The sequence below is a fragment of the Cibotium barometz genome, chromosome 40, assembly GCF_041138505.1.
Source record: "Cibotium barometz isolate CiBa-2024 chromosome 40, ASM4113850v1, whole genome shotgun sequence".
Lineage (NCBI taxonomy): Eukaryota > Viridiplantae > Streptophyta > Polypodiopsida > Cyatheales > Cibotiaceae > Cibotium > Cibotium barometz.
This window is the reverse complement of record NC_141085.1, coordinates 9,921,052-9,937,919: the sequence shown is the minus strand read 5'-3', so window position 1 is coordinate 9,937,919 and position 16,868 is coordinate 9,921,052. Positions and strand designations below refer to the sequence as shown.

The following is a 16,868-nucleotide window of genomic DNA, read 5'->3' as shown; positions in this document are numbered from 1 at the left end:
TATTTGTAGACACTCAGGACTGTGGTACTAGAGCATGATCTTCCCATGTAATGTCTATATGTCTTTGTTTGCTGATCGCAGATCCCTGGAACTTTTGTGCATATGGCCCCAGATAGTTGAGCTTGGTGCCACGTGGTGCTCTCTTTCTTCATTCCACGAGTGACCCTGTTGTACTGGTTTGGGTCAAGACCAGAGTCTCTTTGACTTCTAGTTCTGGTGTAATGGAGGAGGCCATCTGTAACATTGGAAAGAGCGTCAGTCATAATGACTAGTAGGAGCTTGTGGTCCTCCCCTTTTTTGGGTGTATGTGTGTGTGTGTGTGTGTATGTGATGCGTGATGAGAAGTATGTTAGTGGGGTGAGTAATAACAGAGTTTATGAGTGTTAGTCTTCGGGAAGCAGTATAGGTTGTCGCTTGCTTGGGCTTGTAGGTTCTTCTGTTCTCTTCCTTTTCTCAGCTTCTTGGCTTTTCATTGTGGCCTCTGGATGTGCGGATGTAGCCTCTTCATTTCTTTTACTAACATCTTTTTGTGGTGTACTACTTCCTCTGGGGCCTTTTCTGCACCAATCTCTGTTGAAAATGGTTGATCTGAGAGAATAAAGTCGCAGTGGTGAGAGGTTCTTGAATGCCATTTATGGCGGATTGGGAGGGGCCGTGTGAAGAGGTAACTCCGAAACTATCCTTACTGGTATATCGGGTAGTTTTATTCCCCATGCTTTGTGCTGCTCTAGCACCTGCTAATATGATGCAATATCTTGTGCTATTTCTGCATCCAAGTGCCAGGATTCCTCCAGTAACTGTTGGAATTATGCCCCTCATCTTTTTGCCTTTGTTTGTCTGCTTCCCCTTCTTTAGCTCCTGCATTATCTCCTTTGTCTCCTTTAAGAGGGCTTGTCCTTCCTGTAGCTCTTCAGTAATGATGGTTGGTGGCTCTAGAGACATTGTAGCTTGTGGTACCTGTGCTTTTGGCGTGCCTTCAGGAATTGGAAGGTTAGCTACGTGACTTAGAACCTTGGTAAGTAGATAGGTATTGCACACCTTTGATTGGTGTGACTTTAGGTAATTATTCATCTCTCTATGGATGTACCATGTGCATAGTCTTCCTCTTTTTCTTCATGTACCTTGGTGTACCTTGGTTATACTGTTAAGTGGAACCCTATTGTACGTGTCAACTAGCTTCACCTGCATCATCATAGACATTGCTCTGCAAGCTTTTGCATTTACTTCATCACATATATGGTCATACTCTGCCCCATTGGAGTTATGGGAAATCCTTTTTAGCATATCTTCCATGGGCATCTTTTCAATATTGTGAATATGTGTTTGGATTGGTGGGGGCAACTGCAAAGCATCGCGTATCAGTTCTTTTGAGAGGAGGACATGTTCTCCGGTGCCATGTGCCTTTGTTACAGTACCTCTCTTAGTGGATTTATCATATGATTTGAGGTATTCCACACATAAATCTATGTTGATGTTACGGGGAAGGCTTTCGGCCATTCTGCCAAGACCCACTTTCTCCAGCTTACCCTTGACCTCTGTATCCTCCAATATTTGTAGACACTCGGGACTGTGGTACTAGAGCGTGATCTTCCCATGTAATGTCTATATGTCTGCTGATCGCAGATCCCTGAAACTTTTGTGCATATGGCCCCAGATAGCTGAGCTTAGTGCCATGTGGTGCTCTCTTTCTTCGTTCCACGAGTGACCCTATGGTACTGGTTTGGGTCAAGACCGGAGTCTCTTTGACTTCTAGTTCTGGTGTAATGGAGGAGGTCATTTGTAACATTGGAAAGAGCGTCAGTCATAATGATTGGTAGGAGCTCGTGGTCCTCCTCTTTTTTTGGGTGTATTTGTGTGTGTGTGTATGTGATGCGTGATGAGAAGTATGTTAGTGGGGTGAGTAATAACAGAGTGTATGAGTGTTAGTCGAGAAGCAGTGTTAAGACGTGAAGTTGCAGATGTGAGAGCTTAAGTCGTGAAGGTGCAGGTGTGAAGGCTTAAGCCGTGAAGTGTTAGTTCATGAAGAGCTTAAGCCATGAAAGGCTTAGCCCGTGAAAGTGCAGGTTATAAATCTATGAAATAGCAGAGTTTTGTGTGATGTTTTGAGTTAAAATAAGTGTGAGTGTGTAGCTATAGCATACCCCAAACATCGGAATGCGATAAAATGCAGTGTTATTTCTACCGAAGGGTTGGTGTTGAATCCGTGAAATAATAGACTGCTATTTCACGGGTTAAGAAGGCTCTTGCCCTTGTGATGTGATTTAAGGGTGATGAGACATCTTTTCAGACCCATAGGGTAATTGGTCATAAATTGGGCAACTACTAGACTTGATTTCTAGAGGCAATGCTTTTTTCCTCATCCATGCAAGGCACAGCCGCCGCTGGCCTAGTCTTCTAGAATAGAGTTGCCCAAGAACCTATTTATATAGCATAGGGCTTATCTGTTGGAAAGCTACCCGACTAATCGGGTCCACCCGTTTGTAGGATGGTGCCGTCAGGGCATTCCATCCTCCCACTTTCCACCCTACTCACACGTCAATTTGTTGTCTAATTTATCCTACCACACTGTTTGACATAAATAAACATGTTCCTTAATTAAGGCCCTTTTCACAAGGTTTGTTAAAACAGTCTTTTTCCACAATACAATCATGCCAAAGACAAGATATATATATAAAAAGTTTATACATGAATCAATTCCATACAAGCCAAACCAGCTCTCTTATTCTTTTCCTTTTTACTATCGATGATCAAGAATTCGGCCTTCCAACCTCTACATGCTGGGCAAAACTCTATGGGACCATACACCTCATCGGGCCACTGGCGACTCAAGCCGGCCTGTCACCCTCTTAGGCTCCATCGCTCGATCCTCCCGCCCCTCAGAGGGATATCTGCACACTAGGGTGGGCTTATTTACCGCACTAGCATGGGCCCTCAGAACTAGGCAGCATCATAATCTCTCGCCTCAATTGGCGAACTTATTCTCCCAATGGTATCAGGGATACCTTGGGCCATTCCCAGGCTTTGCTAACGACGCCGCCCGGCTACACAAGCACGAAACAGAGTTAGTGTTGAAGCCAAGAAAAACTTGCACTCTTTAAAGATAACAATTTCAATGCAATTTATTGAATACAGCATCACACAATTCGTAACTTCACACAATTTATTGAATACAACATCACACAATTCGTAACTTCATACAATTTTATGTCATTATTTTAAAAGGAAAAGATACACATTTATTAACACTAATATAAAAAAAACTCTTCTTTAAAAGATAACCAAGCTAACCTGGCCACCATTTCCTTGAGGAGCTTGTAAAGGGAGGGTTGGAGCTGCATCGAGAGCATCTTCTCTAATCTTGTTGTTGCGCGCTCCTCCCGAGGAGGCAATATTATGACGTTTCCGAGAAGGGGCCATCTTGGACGTCGTCTTGTAAGGCTCGCGGTCGCGGTCGACGAAACGCTTCAGTCGGATCTCAATTTTGAGATCGTTTGCTCATCGTATGAGCAAAAGACTATAGCGCATGAACCCTCTCTTAAGGCAAAAACCTCTTACTAAAGTCCACGCAAATGGGGGGGATTGTGAGATATCCTTAACACAAAAACATTTTGCAAAAGGGGAGAAGGGCTGAGGGTTGCTGTAAGTCTCTTCACACGGGGGGGGAGAAGAGTTAAGGACATTGTCTCTCCTAGCAAGAGGGGGATAGAGAGGAAAATTGCCTTATCTGAAAAGAAGCAAATAAGGCGGTGTGGGGTGGCTGCAAGGGGCGGCTGTACTACAGCAAGTACGCTGCACGAGGATGGACGGCGGTACGGATGGCGGCACAACAGAGCATACGCTACGCAGAAATGCATGTTGCCCATGGAGCACCCCGGCGGGGTTTATATAGCTGTGGGGTACGGGTACGGGCGTTACGCAAAGCAAGGATGAAAGAACGGTGTATCAGCAAAGGCTGTGGATCAGTGGCCTGCATGGCTCTGGGGGAAAGGTACGGTGTCGATTAATAGGAAAAGGAGTGGTACGCATGTACCTTATGTGGTTAGGGGCAGCATGGCTTGAGATAAAGACAAAGATCCATAGAAGAAGGATGCCCTAATATTGACTAAAGACCTTGGCCACCAAGAGAACCACCGACCCTCCACTCCTAACACACAATTCGTTTCACAACCACCACACCCCATAGTTTATGACTCTCTTCTATTTCCTTTTATTCCCACTAACCCTCAGGGCACCTTGGAAAGCATCACTATTATCTTGCTTCTTAGGTTGAAGAAGGTGAATTCATATAAGCCTTCTCTCCAACAACAACAACAACTGCTACCTTCTTAGTAAATTCTACTATCAGCAAATATCTACCAGAAATCCCACCATCTAGGTTTTTAAGGGTGAAACCTACTTGAGGAAGAGGGGCATTTTGTACCCTTGTTTTATAACGTCTCATCATAATATTATTTTTATGTAATAACCCATGGGAAATTTTTTGAGAATCTAGTATGTAAGGCTAATGTTATAAAGCCAAATCTAAGGAAGCCTTTTTTAATGGATGTATGACCTGGTAGCTAGTAAGTTCCTCATGACAGTTTGCACCCCTAGGTTGGGGTGGGGAGTAACGTGCACCAAAGTATATAAAAATGTGAAACATAGAAGGCACACACATATACACAATATGTATTCTCAAATGCTTCAATAAGAAGACCCAAAGCTCTTTATAATTGAATTATCTACAAGTGGTTTGTGTTCTAGCCAAGACTTAAATATAATCCTTAGCCTCATGCTAGCTTAATCATTCATTATAATTCAAAGAATCTACGCTTCCTATTGGCCGTTGAGCTGAATTTGGTGGTATATTTATAGTGCAAGGTGTATTTTACAAGAGTTTTGAGGAGTATGTACAGCTTCATAGTCTATCCAAATAATGTAAGTTAGTGAAGTGGCATTTTAACCTGATTACCATGCACTCTTAGTCATGAGAGTGAAGAGGATTTTAAATTAATTCCTAACTTTGAACCATCGGCCCCTTGCCACTAATATCCTAATTCCAAACATTTAAAAAAAAACTCATAAAGAAGTGTTGAAAGATGATGAGAAAATGAAGATGGAGCCATGCGTTATTGAGGAAATTATTAAATGCCTCTTAAAATCTTTAATAACAAAAGAAGAATATCTAGGCTAGGCCCCCTTTAAACTGTAGAAATGAAGAGAAGGATATAATTCTTCTAAACAAAGATTAAGTCCCTTGTATTTCTATCTTACAACATGCAGTTCATTGGATACAACCATCATACAACTCAACTTATTATACTTATAGAATTGTGCTCACACCTTAAAAACTCTTTAGAACTGGTAAGTTTAGCACAAAGAGGCATGACATGTCACAAATAAAAATGTCATTTATGAAAGGACTGAAATAGTGAAACAGCATGTTAGCACGGGAGGTCACCTTTTATCTCAAAACTACTAAAGTTGTCCTAGTTTAGTTTAACTAACAATTAATGTCTAAAAATGTAGCGAATTAAATGTTGTGCTTTTTGTTTATGATTGGTTACTATCAAAAGTATCCTACTATTTAGGTAGCTTATTTAGGTAGCTTGGACAAAAGTCTTTAAAACTACAAGAAAATGTAGTTCTTATACTTCATACTATTTTATTAAAGTCGAATTTTCTTTGCACTCAATTAAAGTCGAATTTTCTTTGCACTCACAAATTTGAGTACCACAAGGGGATACAAACCTTGGCCATAAATATATTTAAAAAAATAATGGTTGGCCCAAATTATAACTATTGGCCTTCTTTAAAGGCATAGCAAGCAAAGAGTGCATATGTGATAATCATGGTCATAACCAAGACAACATAAAGCATTCCAGATTTTTTCCAATGATCCATGGAAGCTTGGATGATCGCTGCCCTACATGTGTCACAATCATAGCATAGCTGGCTAGGGATGCTACTCCAATACTTGCAATCATGAGTATATGCATGGATGGTCTCACTCATCATACTCTCATGATTAGTGCTTTGATTGGTGGTAATTGTGATAGTACTCAAGGTGGTTCTTGTTGTGGTAGTTTCCTCATAAATAGCCTCATGATCATTGTCTTGATTAGAAGTAATTGTGGTAGCATTAATGGTTGTCGTTGTTGTGGGTTCCACCTCATGATGAGTAGTGGCTTGGTTAGTAGTAATTGTGGTAGCATTGATGTTAGTTCTTTTTGTGGTTCCCTCCTTTTGATGTGATACTCCCAAATATGTAATGTTACAAGCACTAGGAGCTAGACAACATCCCCTCTGTATCACCAAAAGCACCATAATTTGTATCATTAGCTCAATCAAGAATAAATTTGCACAAAACAACAAAATCATTATTATCATCAAATTAATCAACATAATCATTATTATCATTAAATTAAGCAAGGGAATTTGATTTTATTGATCACATTTAGTGCTTTATATGATCAAAACTCCCCATACACTCTGATTTAAAAGCATTATTAAAAGCTACCATAATTCCTTCTTATATGAAAGAAAATAGAGCTAGACTAAGGTGTAAGCAATTAATAGGAAACTTGAAAAGTAGAGTCAGACTACTATAGTCATTTAGATGGTAGCAAAGTGTGGACATAGGCTAATAATGGCCCAAGGCACTTTTTCCCTCCTTTGGAGGTTTTTTCCTGAGTGTGTGTACACACTCTTATGAGTGAGTGTGTAAGTGACCTTATCATGTCACTTCACTTATAATTCACTGATTCTCATCAATCCACTTTGAGTGTTGTTCTTCTCTCTATCTCTTCTTACTTGCTACATCTATGCATGTTGCTACTTTTGTCTTCACTCGAACAATTGGTATCGAAGCAAGTTATATTGGCCCTCACTCCCTCGTCATCACCTCCTCGAGTTGCTATTCGGATTGTCTCATATTGAGCTATCCTCTTAGGTGGAGAAGGTATGCGCTATGGAGAAGCTTAACGAAGTTTTTTGTGTCGTTTGGTGGGCTCTTTCTGGTTGTCTCATCATATTGAGCTATCCTCTTAGGCGGAGAAGGTATACCCTATACCCTATGGAGAAGGTTAACAAAGTTTTTACATCTTTTGGGTTGTTTCAGGACTCACTCACATGTTCTAAGGTTTTCACAGACATCTCAGGGTAGTGTCAATTTGGACTCTTTGTTCATCATGTATATAAGTCGAATATCAAGACTGTCTTCATGAATGGTGATTTGCATGAGGTGGTTTATGTATCTTAGCCTGGTGGTTTTGTTCAAAAGGTTAAGAAAAGCTTTATATGACCTTAAGCAAGCTCCCAAAGCATGGTATGAGAAGATAAATGCAAACTTGGTTGTGCAAATGCTTTTTGTAATAGTCAGGATCCTCTATGTAAAGAGGAGTAAAGATTGTTTATCAATATCGTTTTATACGTTGATGACATGTTGCTCACATGCCATAGTAAGGAGAAAATTTAGGCTGAATTACATGTCATTTGAGATGATAGATTTGGGTTCATTGCAATATTATTTGGACATATAGTTTATGCAGCGTGATGATGGTATTGTTATGTTATAGTCAAAGTACATACACAGACTACTTACACGGTTTGGTCTTGAAGATTGTTCCTATGCCAGTAGAGACAGGTGGTAAGCTCAGCCTCTAGGATGTAGGTGAACCATTTGATGCATAACCTTATCAGCATGATGTTGGGCGTGCCTCATCTATATATGAAATACAAGGCCTGACATTCACATTGGGATCTCCCAGTTGAGCAGGTTTATGCGTAGTCCTAGAAGTAAGCATTTGCATGATTCTAAGTGAGTATTTCCATACTTACAAGGCACCCAGTCCCTTACGCTATTCTATGCTAAGGGAGGTGATATTTAGCTACACGCTTTCAGTGATTCTGATCAGGCTGGATGTTATGACACGCGAGCACTAGTGGTGTCTTTTGCTTTTATCTTAGTGATTCATGTATGTCATGGCTTAACAAGAAGCAGCCACCGATGGTGGCCACTTCGAGTTGTGATGCTGAGTACAAGGAAGTTTTACAACCAATTGTGGAGCGTGTATGGCTCATATGCCTTTTGGTGGAAAATCTTGGTGTTGAACACCAACTTTTCACCTCCATCTTCATTGTGACAAATAGAGTAGTGCATTGGCCGTTATTGCGAGGAACCCACTGTTTTATGCTCGCACATAAAGCACATTGAGGTGCATTATCATTATGTTAGGGAGAGGTTCATTGCAGGAGAGATTAACCTAGCTTATGTCTCTATACACGACAATGTGGTAGATATGTTCATAAAGGCTCTCTCACGAGAGAAGTTCGCAGCTTTTCAAAGATTTGGGCTTATTGCCATTTGGGGATCGATTAGCCACATGATCCCCTGTACATGTTCACATCATCACTATATGGGGGATTTGCAGTCATTTATATAGTACGCTAATAATGGACTGGGACACTTTTTCCCTCCTTAGGAGGTTTTTTTTTCCCGAGCATGTGTACACACTCTTATGAGTGAGTGTGTGACCTTATCATGGCACTTCACTTTGTTAGAATTAGGGTTAGGGTTTCAACAATGCACACACACAAGATAGAGAAGCTTGAGAGCACACAAACTCACTAGAATAGAATGAACAAATGTGTGCCGAATACAAAAGAAAAGAGCACACCCCAAAATGAGTAGATAAGATGGTGTACATATGCACGAGGGAAAAAACCTCCTAGTGAGGGAAAAACTGCCCCGGCGGTCCTAAGTGTGTTCACACACATCACTACCATATAAAACAAATCCCCCCTGGAGTGATGATGTGAACATGTACAGGGTATGGCCGATCAATCCTGAAAAGGCAGTAAGCCCAAAGCTTTACGAAAAGCTTCAAACTTTTCACAAGGAAGATCCTTTGTGAATAAATCTACCATGTTGTCATGTGTAGGCACATAGATCAAGCTGATCTCTGCTGTGTCAGTCTTTCCCTGACATAGTGGTAATGCACCTCAATGTGCTTAATGCGAGCACGAAACACTGGGTTCCTCGTCGCAACTGCTAATGCGCTTTGGTTGTCAGTGAAAATGGTAGTGCTAGACGACTGTCCAACACCACCCAAATCAGCCACCATAAGACATCTGAGCCACAGACACTCAACTGTAGCTGAAAAAGCTATCCTGTACTCAGCTTCACTAGCTGGAAGTGGCCACTGTAGGCTGCTTCTTGATGAGCCATGATATACATGAATCACCAAGGCAAAAGCAAAACCCACTAGTGGACACTCGTGTGTCATAACATCCAGCCCAATCTGAATCACTAAAAGCATGCAGTTGTGACTCACCCCCCTTTGGATTAAAAAAATCCAAAATATTGAATGCCCTGCAAATAGCAAAAAACCCACTTGACAGCCTGCGAATGCTTCGTACCTGGGCTATGCATAAATCTGCTCAACTGTGAGACCACATACTGTATATCTGGCCTCGTGTTGCATACATAAAGAAGGGATCCAATAGCCTGCTGATACAAACTAGCATCAAAAAAGTCTCCTGTATCTTGAAGACTAAGTCGAGTACCTGTCTCCATAGGTGTAGCCATAGGTTTACAGTCTTCAAGATTAAGCCTCTCCAATAGCTTCTGTATATATTTAGATTGCAGTATAACAATGCCATCATTGCACTGCATAAAGTGAATCCACAAATAATAATACAATTATACGAGATGTGGGTGCAAAGGTCTCATCATAATCAATGCCCTTTTGCTGGGCATACCCCTTTGCAACAACAAGTCTTGCCTTGTAGTATAGCGATCAATGCTACCATCTGCTTTGCGTTTTAACTTGTAAACCCACTTAGTACCAATGGCCTTCTTGCCATGAGGTAGATCTGTCAAATACCAAGTGTCATTCTTGAGTATAGAGTTATACTCATCCTGCGTAGCATGCATCCAATGATCATCATCCTGTGCTTCCTCAAAGGAAATAGGTTCCTCCTCATTACATAAAGTAGAAATGAGAACATGATCCACATGAGAATAATCTTCATGATGAGAACTTGCACGAGTTTTGCTAGGTAAAGGAGCTGCCAACTTGCTATCCCTCAATGTCTGCATAAGCCATTTTGGCATACGCCTAGATTCTTCTATGGCTGCTCTCTCCTCATCCACTACATCCTCAATAAATGCCTCATCAAAAGACTAATTTTGCACCTGCAAAGGCTAAATTTCAGCACTTGGTTGAGCACTCAATTGCTCTACATATGGCTGCCCTCATTAAACAAAGGTACGAGCGAATCAAACATGTCCTGTGAGCATACATTCTGCTGTTTTTTGCATGAAAGCACGGGCTGAACTGAGTTTTCAACAAAAACAACATCTCTACTTACTAAAGTCTGCTTTGAGGCCGGATGGTAGAGTCTATATCCCTTGCTTTCTAAACTGTATCCCACAAATATGCATTTAACTGCCTTATCCATCAAGCTTACTGTGTGTTGCTCAGGCACAAGAGCATAAGCAAGAACATGCAAATGAGCCACAAAAAGCTTCCTGCCATGCCAAGCTTCATAAGGAGTTTTAGACTGCAAGGCCTTGGTGTAGGGAATTTGTTCAACACATAGTTTGTGCACATAGTTGCCTCTAACCAAAAACCATGAGGTAAATCTTGGGCTTTCACTATACACCGTGCCATCTCCATGAGAGACCTGTTCTTTCTCTTAGCCACACCATTTTGCTTAGGTGTGTATGGCACTATACATTGATGCCTTATGCCTTTTTCAGCCATATATGCATGAAATTCCTTGGACATATACTCCCCCCCTCGATTTGAACGAAGGGTGCCAACTTTACATTCACATGCATTTTTCAGCGATGGATACGAAGTGCTTAAAGCACATAAAAACCTCCGACTTCTGCTTTAAAGGATACACCCAGCTATATTTGGAGTAATCATCAATAAAAGTGACGAAGTAGAGATATCCCCCAATAGATGGTGTCCTCATAGGACCACCCAAAAAACTATGTATAAACTGTAATTTCTTAACAGCTCTCACAGATCCATCCTTTTTGGAAATGATGCCCGCTACATTTTACCAAGAATACACCCCTTATATACATGTCTAGTAGGGGTCTCAAGAGTTAGCAACTCAGACACCATATCATGCCTTTAAAGGCGTAACAAACTACCATAATTCAGATGGCCAAATCGTGCATGCCATAATTTTGCATCACTCATAGCACTAGTCGTAGAGACTGAGCAAGCATCATGCTGCAACTTCTCAAATACATCCATGTTATATAGTCCATGAAACAAGGTACCGGAGGCAATGATAGAATAACCATCATTTCTATCCTGAATTGTACATCTGTCATCCACAAATTTCACCATTAAGCCTGACAAGGCTAAGGCTGAAACTGATATAGCAAGTTCTTCTTAATGCCTGGCACATATAAAACTTTCGAAAGAGTAAATGCGTCCCCATTTGCAGCAGTGAGCACAACTCTACCAACTCCTTTGACAGGATATGAGGAACCATTTGCACATATGACGGTTCCTGCACTTGGGGACAGATTCCAGAGATGAGAACAAACCTTTTTTGTGTGAAGTAATGTGCTTACTAACACCCCTGTCAAAGTACCAAGCATCCGATTATGCCACTGATATGCATACATCATGAATAGAAGGGTCATAACTGCAATGTGCAGTCCATGCCCAATCATCTTGAGAAAAACTTGCAGATTCCTTCTTCTCTGCACCTGGTGCACATGCATTAGCCATGCCCGATTCTTTCTTTTTCTCTTTCTCTAGCCTTTTCTTGCACTCATGTATGTAGTGCCCTGGTTTCCTGCAATAGTGACACTTACCCTTCTTTTTAGGCTTATCACCTTCTTTTTTTCATCCTTACCGGAGGATTCTGATTTTGGCTTATAGCCACCATGCAAAGAAGCTTTACCTTTGCCTTTTTGATTGGCAACAAAAGCTTGGTCACCTTTGCCTTTCTGATTGGCAACAAAAGCTTGGTCACCATCTCACATATTAGATATGTTTTGCCTAGACTGCTCCTCTTGCAAGAGTATTGAAACCAGCTCATCAAATGTAAGGGCATTTGGATTTCGCTTTGTCATCATGAGTCTAAGGGTAGAGGCAAAAATCTGGTAATGCATTGAGAAATGTGGGCACCAATGTACTATTAGGATATATCTCATCCACACTAGCAACAAGCTGCTCCTTAAAATCTTTGATCTTGGTCAAGAAGCTATCCATTGAGTCTCCCTTATTCATGTGCTCAGACTCCAACTGTTTGTGCAGATATGCAACATGTGCTTCATTGCGCACCGGGTATAATGCAGCAAGTGCATCCCATTCCTGTTTTGAAGTCTTACATGACCGAATATGAGGAATAATGCTTCGCTTCACAGAAAGTGCAAGCAATGCATGTGCCTGTGCATCTCTTCCATCCCATCTCGTTTGAGAAGCAGTGGGAGGTACTGGTGGTGCATGTGGAGGAGCCACATCTATATCATATTCTACTTCAGATGTACCTGCAGCACCTGGTTGTACTGGTAGTTGTGAAACAGGACGAGTTTCACTACCACTGACCACATTCCAAAGGCCTTTAGTAACCAGTACATGCCTCATTATATAGGACCACAATGGGTAGTTAGTCCCATCAAGTCTTAGCAGACAACATGTTGAATACATCACTACTGCCAGCCATGACTTTCTACCAAATGCAAAATCTTTCAACACACTGTAAGTACTCAGTATTCACTGGATGCAACCCTGGATGGCTGCCAAACAACTGACTGAATCACTTGCAAAGTGTATGAAAAATAACATAGAGTAGAGAATAGAGTGTTAGTGGGGCGAAAGTATGATGGTGGTCGATGTTGTTGAAGACACTGTAGATGCTGCTGCACAACACCAAATCTTTACCGTTGCACAGCCCAAACAGCCAAAATCGAGCAGAACGAATCCAAAATGATGCCTCTCCAGAGCGTCTGCACAGAAACCTCGACAACGCACTACAGTATACACCTTCTTCTCCTAAGAGGGTATCGCAATCGGAGACATTAAATAGGGTCGTGAGAGTGAGGAGGGAGGCAGACTACTAGATCAAGTGTTAAGGAAGCTAGCTCTGATACCAATTGTTGGAATTAGAGTTAGGGTTTCAACAATACACACACACACAAGATAGAGAAGCTTGAGAGCACACAAACTCACTAGAATAGAATGAACAAATGTGTGCCAGATACAAAACATAAGTACACACCCCAAAATGAGTAGATAAGAGGGTGTACATACGCACGAGGGAAAAAACCTCCTAGTGAGGAAAAAAATGCCCCGGCGGTCCTAAGTGTGTTCACACACATCACTACCATATAATGCTACACACTTGTGCTTCACTACTTCTCATCAATCTACTTTGAGTCTTGTGCTTCTCTCTATCTCAGCTTGCTTGCTGCCTCTCTATCTCTGCTTTCTTGCTACATCTGTGTGTGTTTCTACCTTTGTCTCCAGTCCAACAACTACAGTGTACTAGCTAACTAGAATAAAAAGAAGCCAATAAATAAAACTAGCACTTTGAACAAAGGTACAAAAAGAGCTATGCATATCTTTAATAAGGGAGCCCAAAACAAATAAAATCATCGACCAATGATAAATTTAATTGAAATCAAAATTCAATTCGTTAGTTCAGGGGAAAGAGGAGAGTAACTGTGTAGATAAAGATTGCTAATGTGCATTGAGAAAAACCAAAAAGAAGGAAGAGGCAAATGATGAGAGGGGTTACATATTGAGAAGATCAACCCTAGATGCATCATGCAGCATATTGTAAGTCGTCCTTATCAAGCTTAATAAATCAATAGGAGAAGAAGAGATGTAGGCATATCTCCTCTCACTTATTTGATACTACACACTCTCTCTTTTAATGCAGCTGTAATTTTTATTACAAACTCTCTTTTAATGTAGCTGTAATTTTTTATACACACTTTCCCAAAACTTGTTTTCTGAAAGCATTGAGAACCCAAGGCATATGATGATGGGTTCTCCTATGTAGCATTCACTGGTGGTAATATTGATTTGTAATCAATAATATTTAGAGAAATTGGGAAAAAAAAACCCATGAAAGCTACTCTTAATCAAGAGGAATTAGAGTTAATTTTAGATCAAATCAAAATAAAAAATAAATAGAAAAAGGTCGGAATCACTATTAATCAAGATTTATCTGTAAATGAAAATCAAAGTCATGTAGATCAAGATCAAAATAAAATCAAATTCAAAATTCCCTAAAAATAAAAAATTGCCTAAAAATAAAAAATTACCTTAACTTTTGATCAAGAATGGCTTGTTGAATTGAAATGAAATTTGATAGTTGGACTTATATCACTAAACTCAAAATTATAACTTTCCAAAATTGGATGAAAACCAAAGTAAGATTAGGCTCTCGTTGATAATTGAAATGAAATAAAAGATTAGAATAATATCAAGAAAATCTCAAAATAAAACTTAAAAATGGGAACTAGATTAAGGTGAAAATCCTTAATTAGAGAAATGACAAAACAATGTTAAATTTTAAAAATGGGATTTAGAATAAGATCAAAATCACTAATTAGAGAAAAGACAAAACTGGATTAAAATTCAAAATCAGGAAAAAGACAAAGGTAGATTGAAATCACCAATTAAAGAAAAGGCAAAGGTAGATTAAATTTTACAAAAGGGAACTAGATTAAGATGAAAATCACTAAATTAGAGAAAAGACAGAGCTAGGATAAATTCAAAATCGATATAATTAAGACTTGATTAAAATTCAAACTGGGAAGTAGAGTAAGGTCAAAATTCCTAATTAGTGAAAAGGCAAAGCTAGATGAGAAAAATTACCTGGACAGGTGTGAGGTTGGAGATCTGGGTGTAGCTTAGATCACTTCCAAAAGCAGGGAGGACACCAGCACCACAGATGGTACTTCTGGATCTTTGAAGGCAGAGCTTAACTTTGCTCCAATAATTAGGGTTCTCCACTCTGTGCCTGGTCCACTTGGGGTATTCATATAGTCTGTACTCGTAATAGGTCTGCCCATATCCCTGCACACTGTGTGCTAACCCATTGTTTGTAATCTCCAGTGAAAAGATTGCAAAGCAGAAGAGCAAAATCACAAGACAAAACATTGTCAATAAGTGTAGGCATGGTAATGCTGCCATCTGCACTTTGCAATTCTCAATTATGGCTAAAATTAGGCCCCCTAATGACACTATTAGCAATAATCCACCTATTGCTATCACTGGCCTCTCCATGAATGTTGCACAATCTGTCCTGTGCTTGTTTGCTAGATAGATCCCTGTCACTAATACTGGCACTGATAGCAATGCCCCTATCACATTTTGCAGTATTAAAAACCATGATCGGAACTTTAACATGGGAGTCTCCTTCTTTCCACCGATTTGCATGAGTTGATTATCGTTTGTGATTAAATCAATCACAATTAAGGCTTAATCAGAGCCCCAACTTAATCCTCTCCCTTAGCCATATCTAATGAAGATGGCTCAATGGAATGGAGTGATTCACTCAATCACAGCAGGGCTTCAGTAGCTCAATTGAGCTCAATCTGGAGGGTTGCAACTTCAATTAGTGGGCAACAGATAAATCACAAACAGGCTTCATTTGGGTGATTAGCCCCACAATCAGATCAAGCTACAGGGCCACAATAGTGGATTATGAGGAGATATTCAAAGGATAAACACACCAAGGCTTAGTTATGAATTTGGGTGATTAAGCAAGGCTTAATTGAGTAATAACCCACAATTATCTCAAGCTAAGGAGAGATTGTGTACCCACAATGTCAAGATTAAGGGCTTAAATGGAACTGGGCGAATGCAATTTCCAGCTCAGAGGGTCGAATGATGCGATGGATTATTGAAACAAGGACTAATTAAAGATTCAAGCAAGCAAGAGAGATTCGTTACTTGCCGCACTTGCTTAATCCTGTTGCTTATAACGAGAGAATTATTTGTATAATCTTTGCGCCTTTATTCCCATTAAATCCGAAACTTTTTTTAAAAATTTTATTTTTGTGTAGCAAATAAGCATCTTCACACACCCATAGAATTTTCACCGCTCGAATTGTTTTATAAAAAAAACCGTCCTTTTAGAGTAATTTTCAACGCTCAAATTGTTTTATAAAAAAAACGGTTCTAATCTTGAATTTAAAGATTCATTTTTTTAATGTTTTAATTATAAAACAGGTTAACCTATTTATTTTTCCAATAAAAACCGTTCTAAATTTGCCTAGCCTTGGAATTTTTTGAAATTTTAGTTATAAAATAGGTTAACTTATAAATTTTTTCAATAAAAGTTCAAGGGCATCCTTTTTTCTCACTCATTAACAAAAAAGTTACTCATTAACTTAGATTGATTGATTTTTTCACACTCTTAACTTACATTGATTGTTTGATTGAGAGAGAAAAAAAATGAACCAAATAGATACTTTGAAACCCAAATTGTGTGTGTGTGTGTGTGTGTGTGTGTGTGTGTGTGTAACCATTGATTAAACCTCCATTCTAGCTCCCCCACTTGTCTGTTAATCCCTCTTTCTTTAGTATATAACCATTTAAACCTCCATTTTAGTTGTCTGTTAATCTCTCTTTCTTTAGGTTTTGGATGCAGGCTACCCCACTTGCCTGTTAATTAATCCCTCTTTCTTTAGTATATAAACCTCCATTCTAGCTCCCCTCCTCCATGTCACACTCCCTATCAATTAGATTATCCTCTCTCTATGGTTTGGGCCTATGTGAGAATGTCAATCACCCAAAAAAAACCAGGGATTAAAACTCACCACCTCTCCAAGGATATACAACTGATTCATGTTTTTGCATTCTTGTGTCTTTGCTGCAGATGCACAATGCACTTAG

At 39.9% G+C, this 16,868-nt stretch overlaps 1 protein-coding gene across 1 annotated transcript; it reads right to left on the bottom strand.

Annotated features, from left to right (window-relative positions):
• Window positions 1-5,778: 5,778 nt before the first annotated feature.
• Window positions 5,779-15,836, bottom strand: LOC147615176 (tetraspanin-8-like). Its single transcript, XM_086778884.1, has 2 exons — window positions 14,844-15,836; window positions 5,779-6,285 (listed from the first exon to the last, which is right to left on the bottom strand). Exons 1-2 carry the CDS (start codon window positions 15,405-15,407, stop codon window positions 5,779-5,781), a joined length of 1,071 nt encoding a protein of 356 aa, XP_086635010.1. The 5' UTR covers window positions 15,408-15,836.
• Window positions 15,837-16,868: the final 1,032 nt, after the last annotated feature.

Coding starts and splice junctions, on each gene's coding strand:
- LOC147615176 (XM_086778884.1), bottom strand. CDS start 15,407: ATGCAAATCGGTGGAAAGAAGGAGACTCCCATGTTAAAGTTCCGATCA. Junction 6,286..14,843: donor CCAACCTCACACCTGTCCAG/GTAATTTTTCTC, acceptor TTGGTGATACAG/AGGGGATGTTGTCTAGCTCC.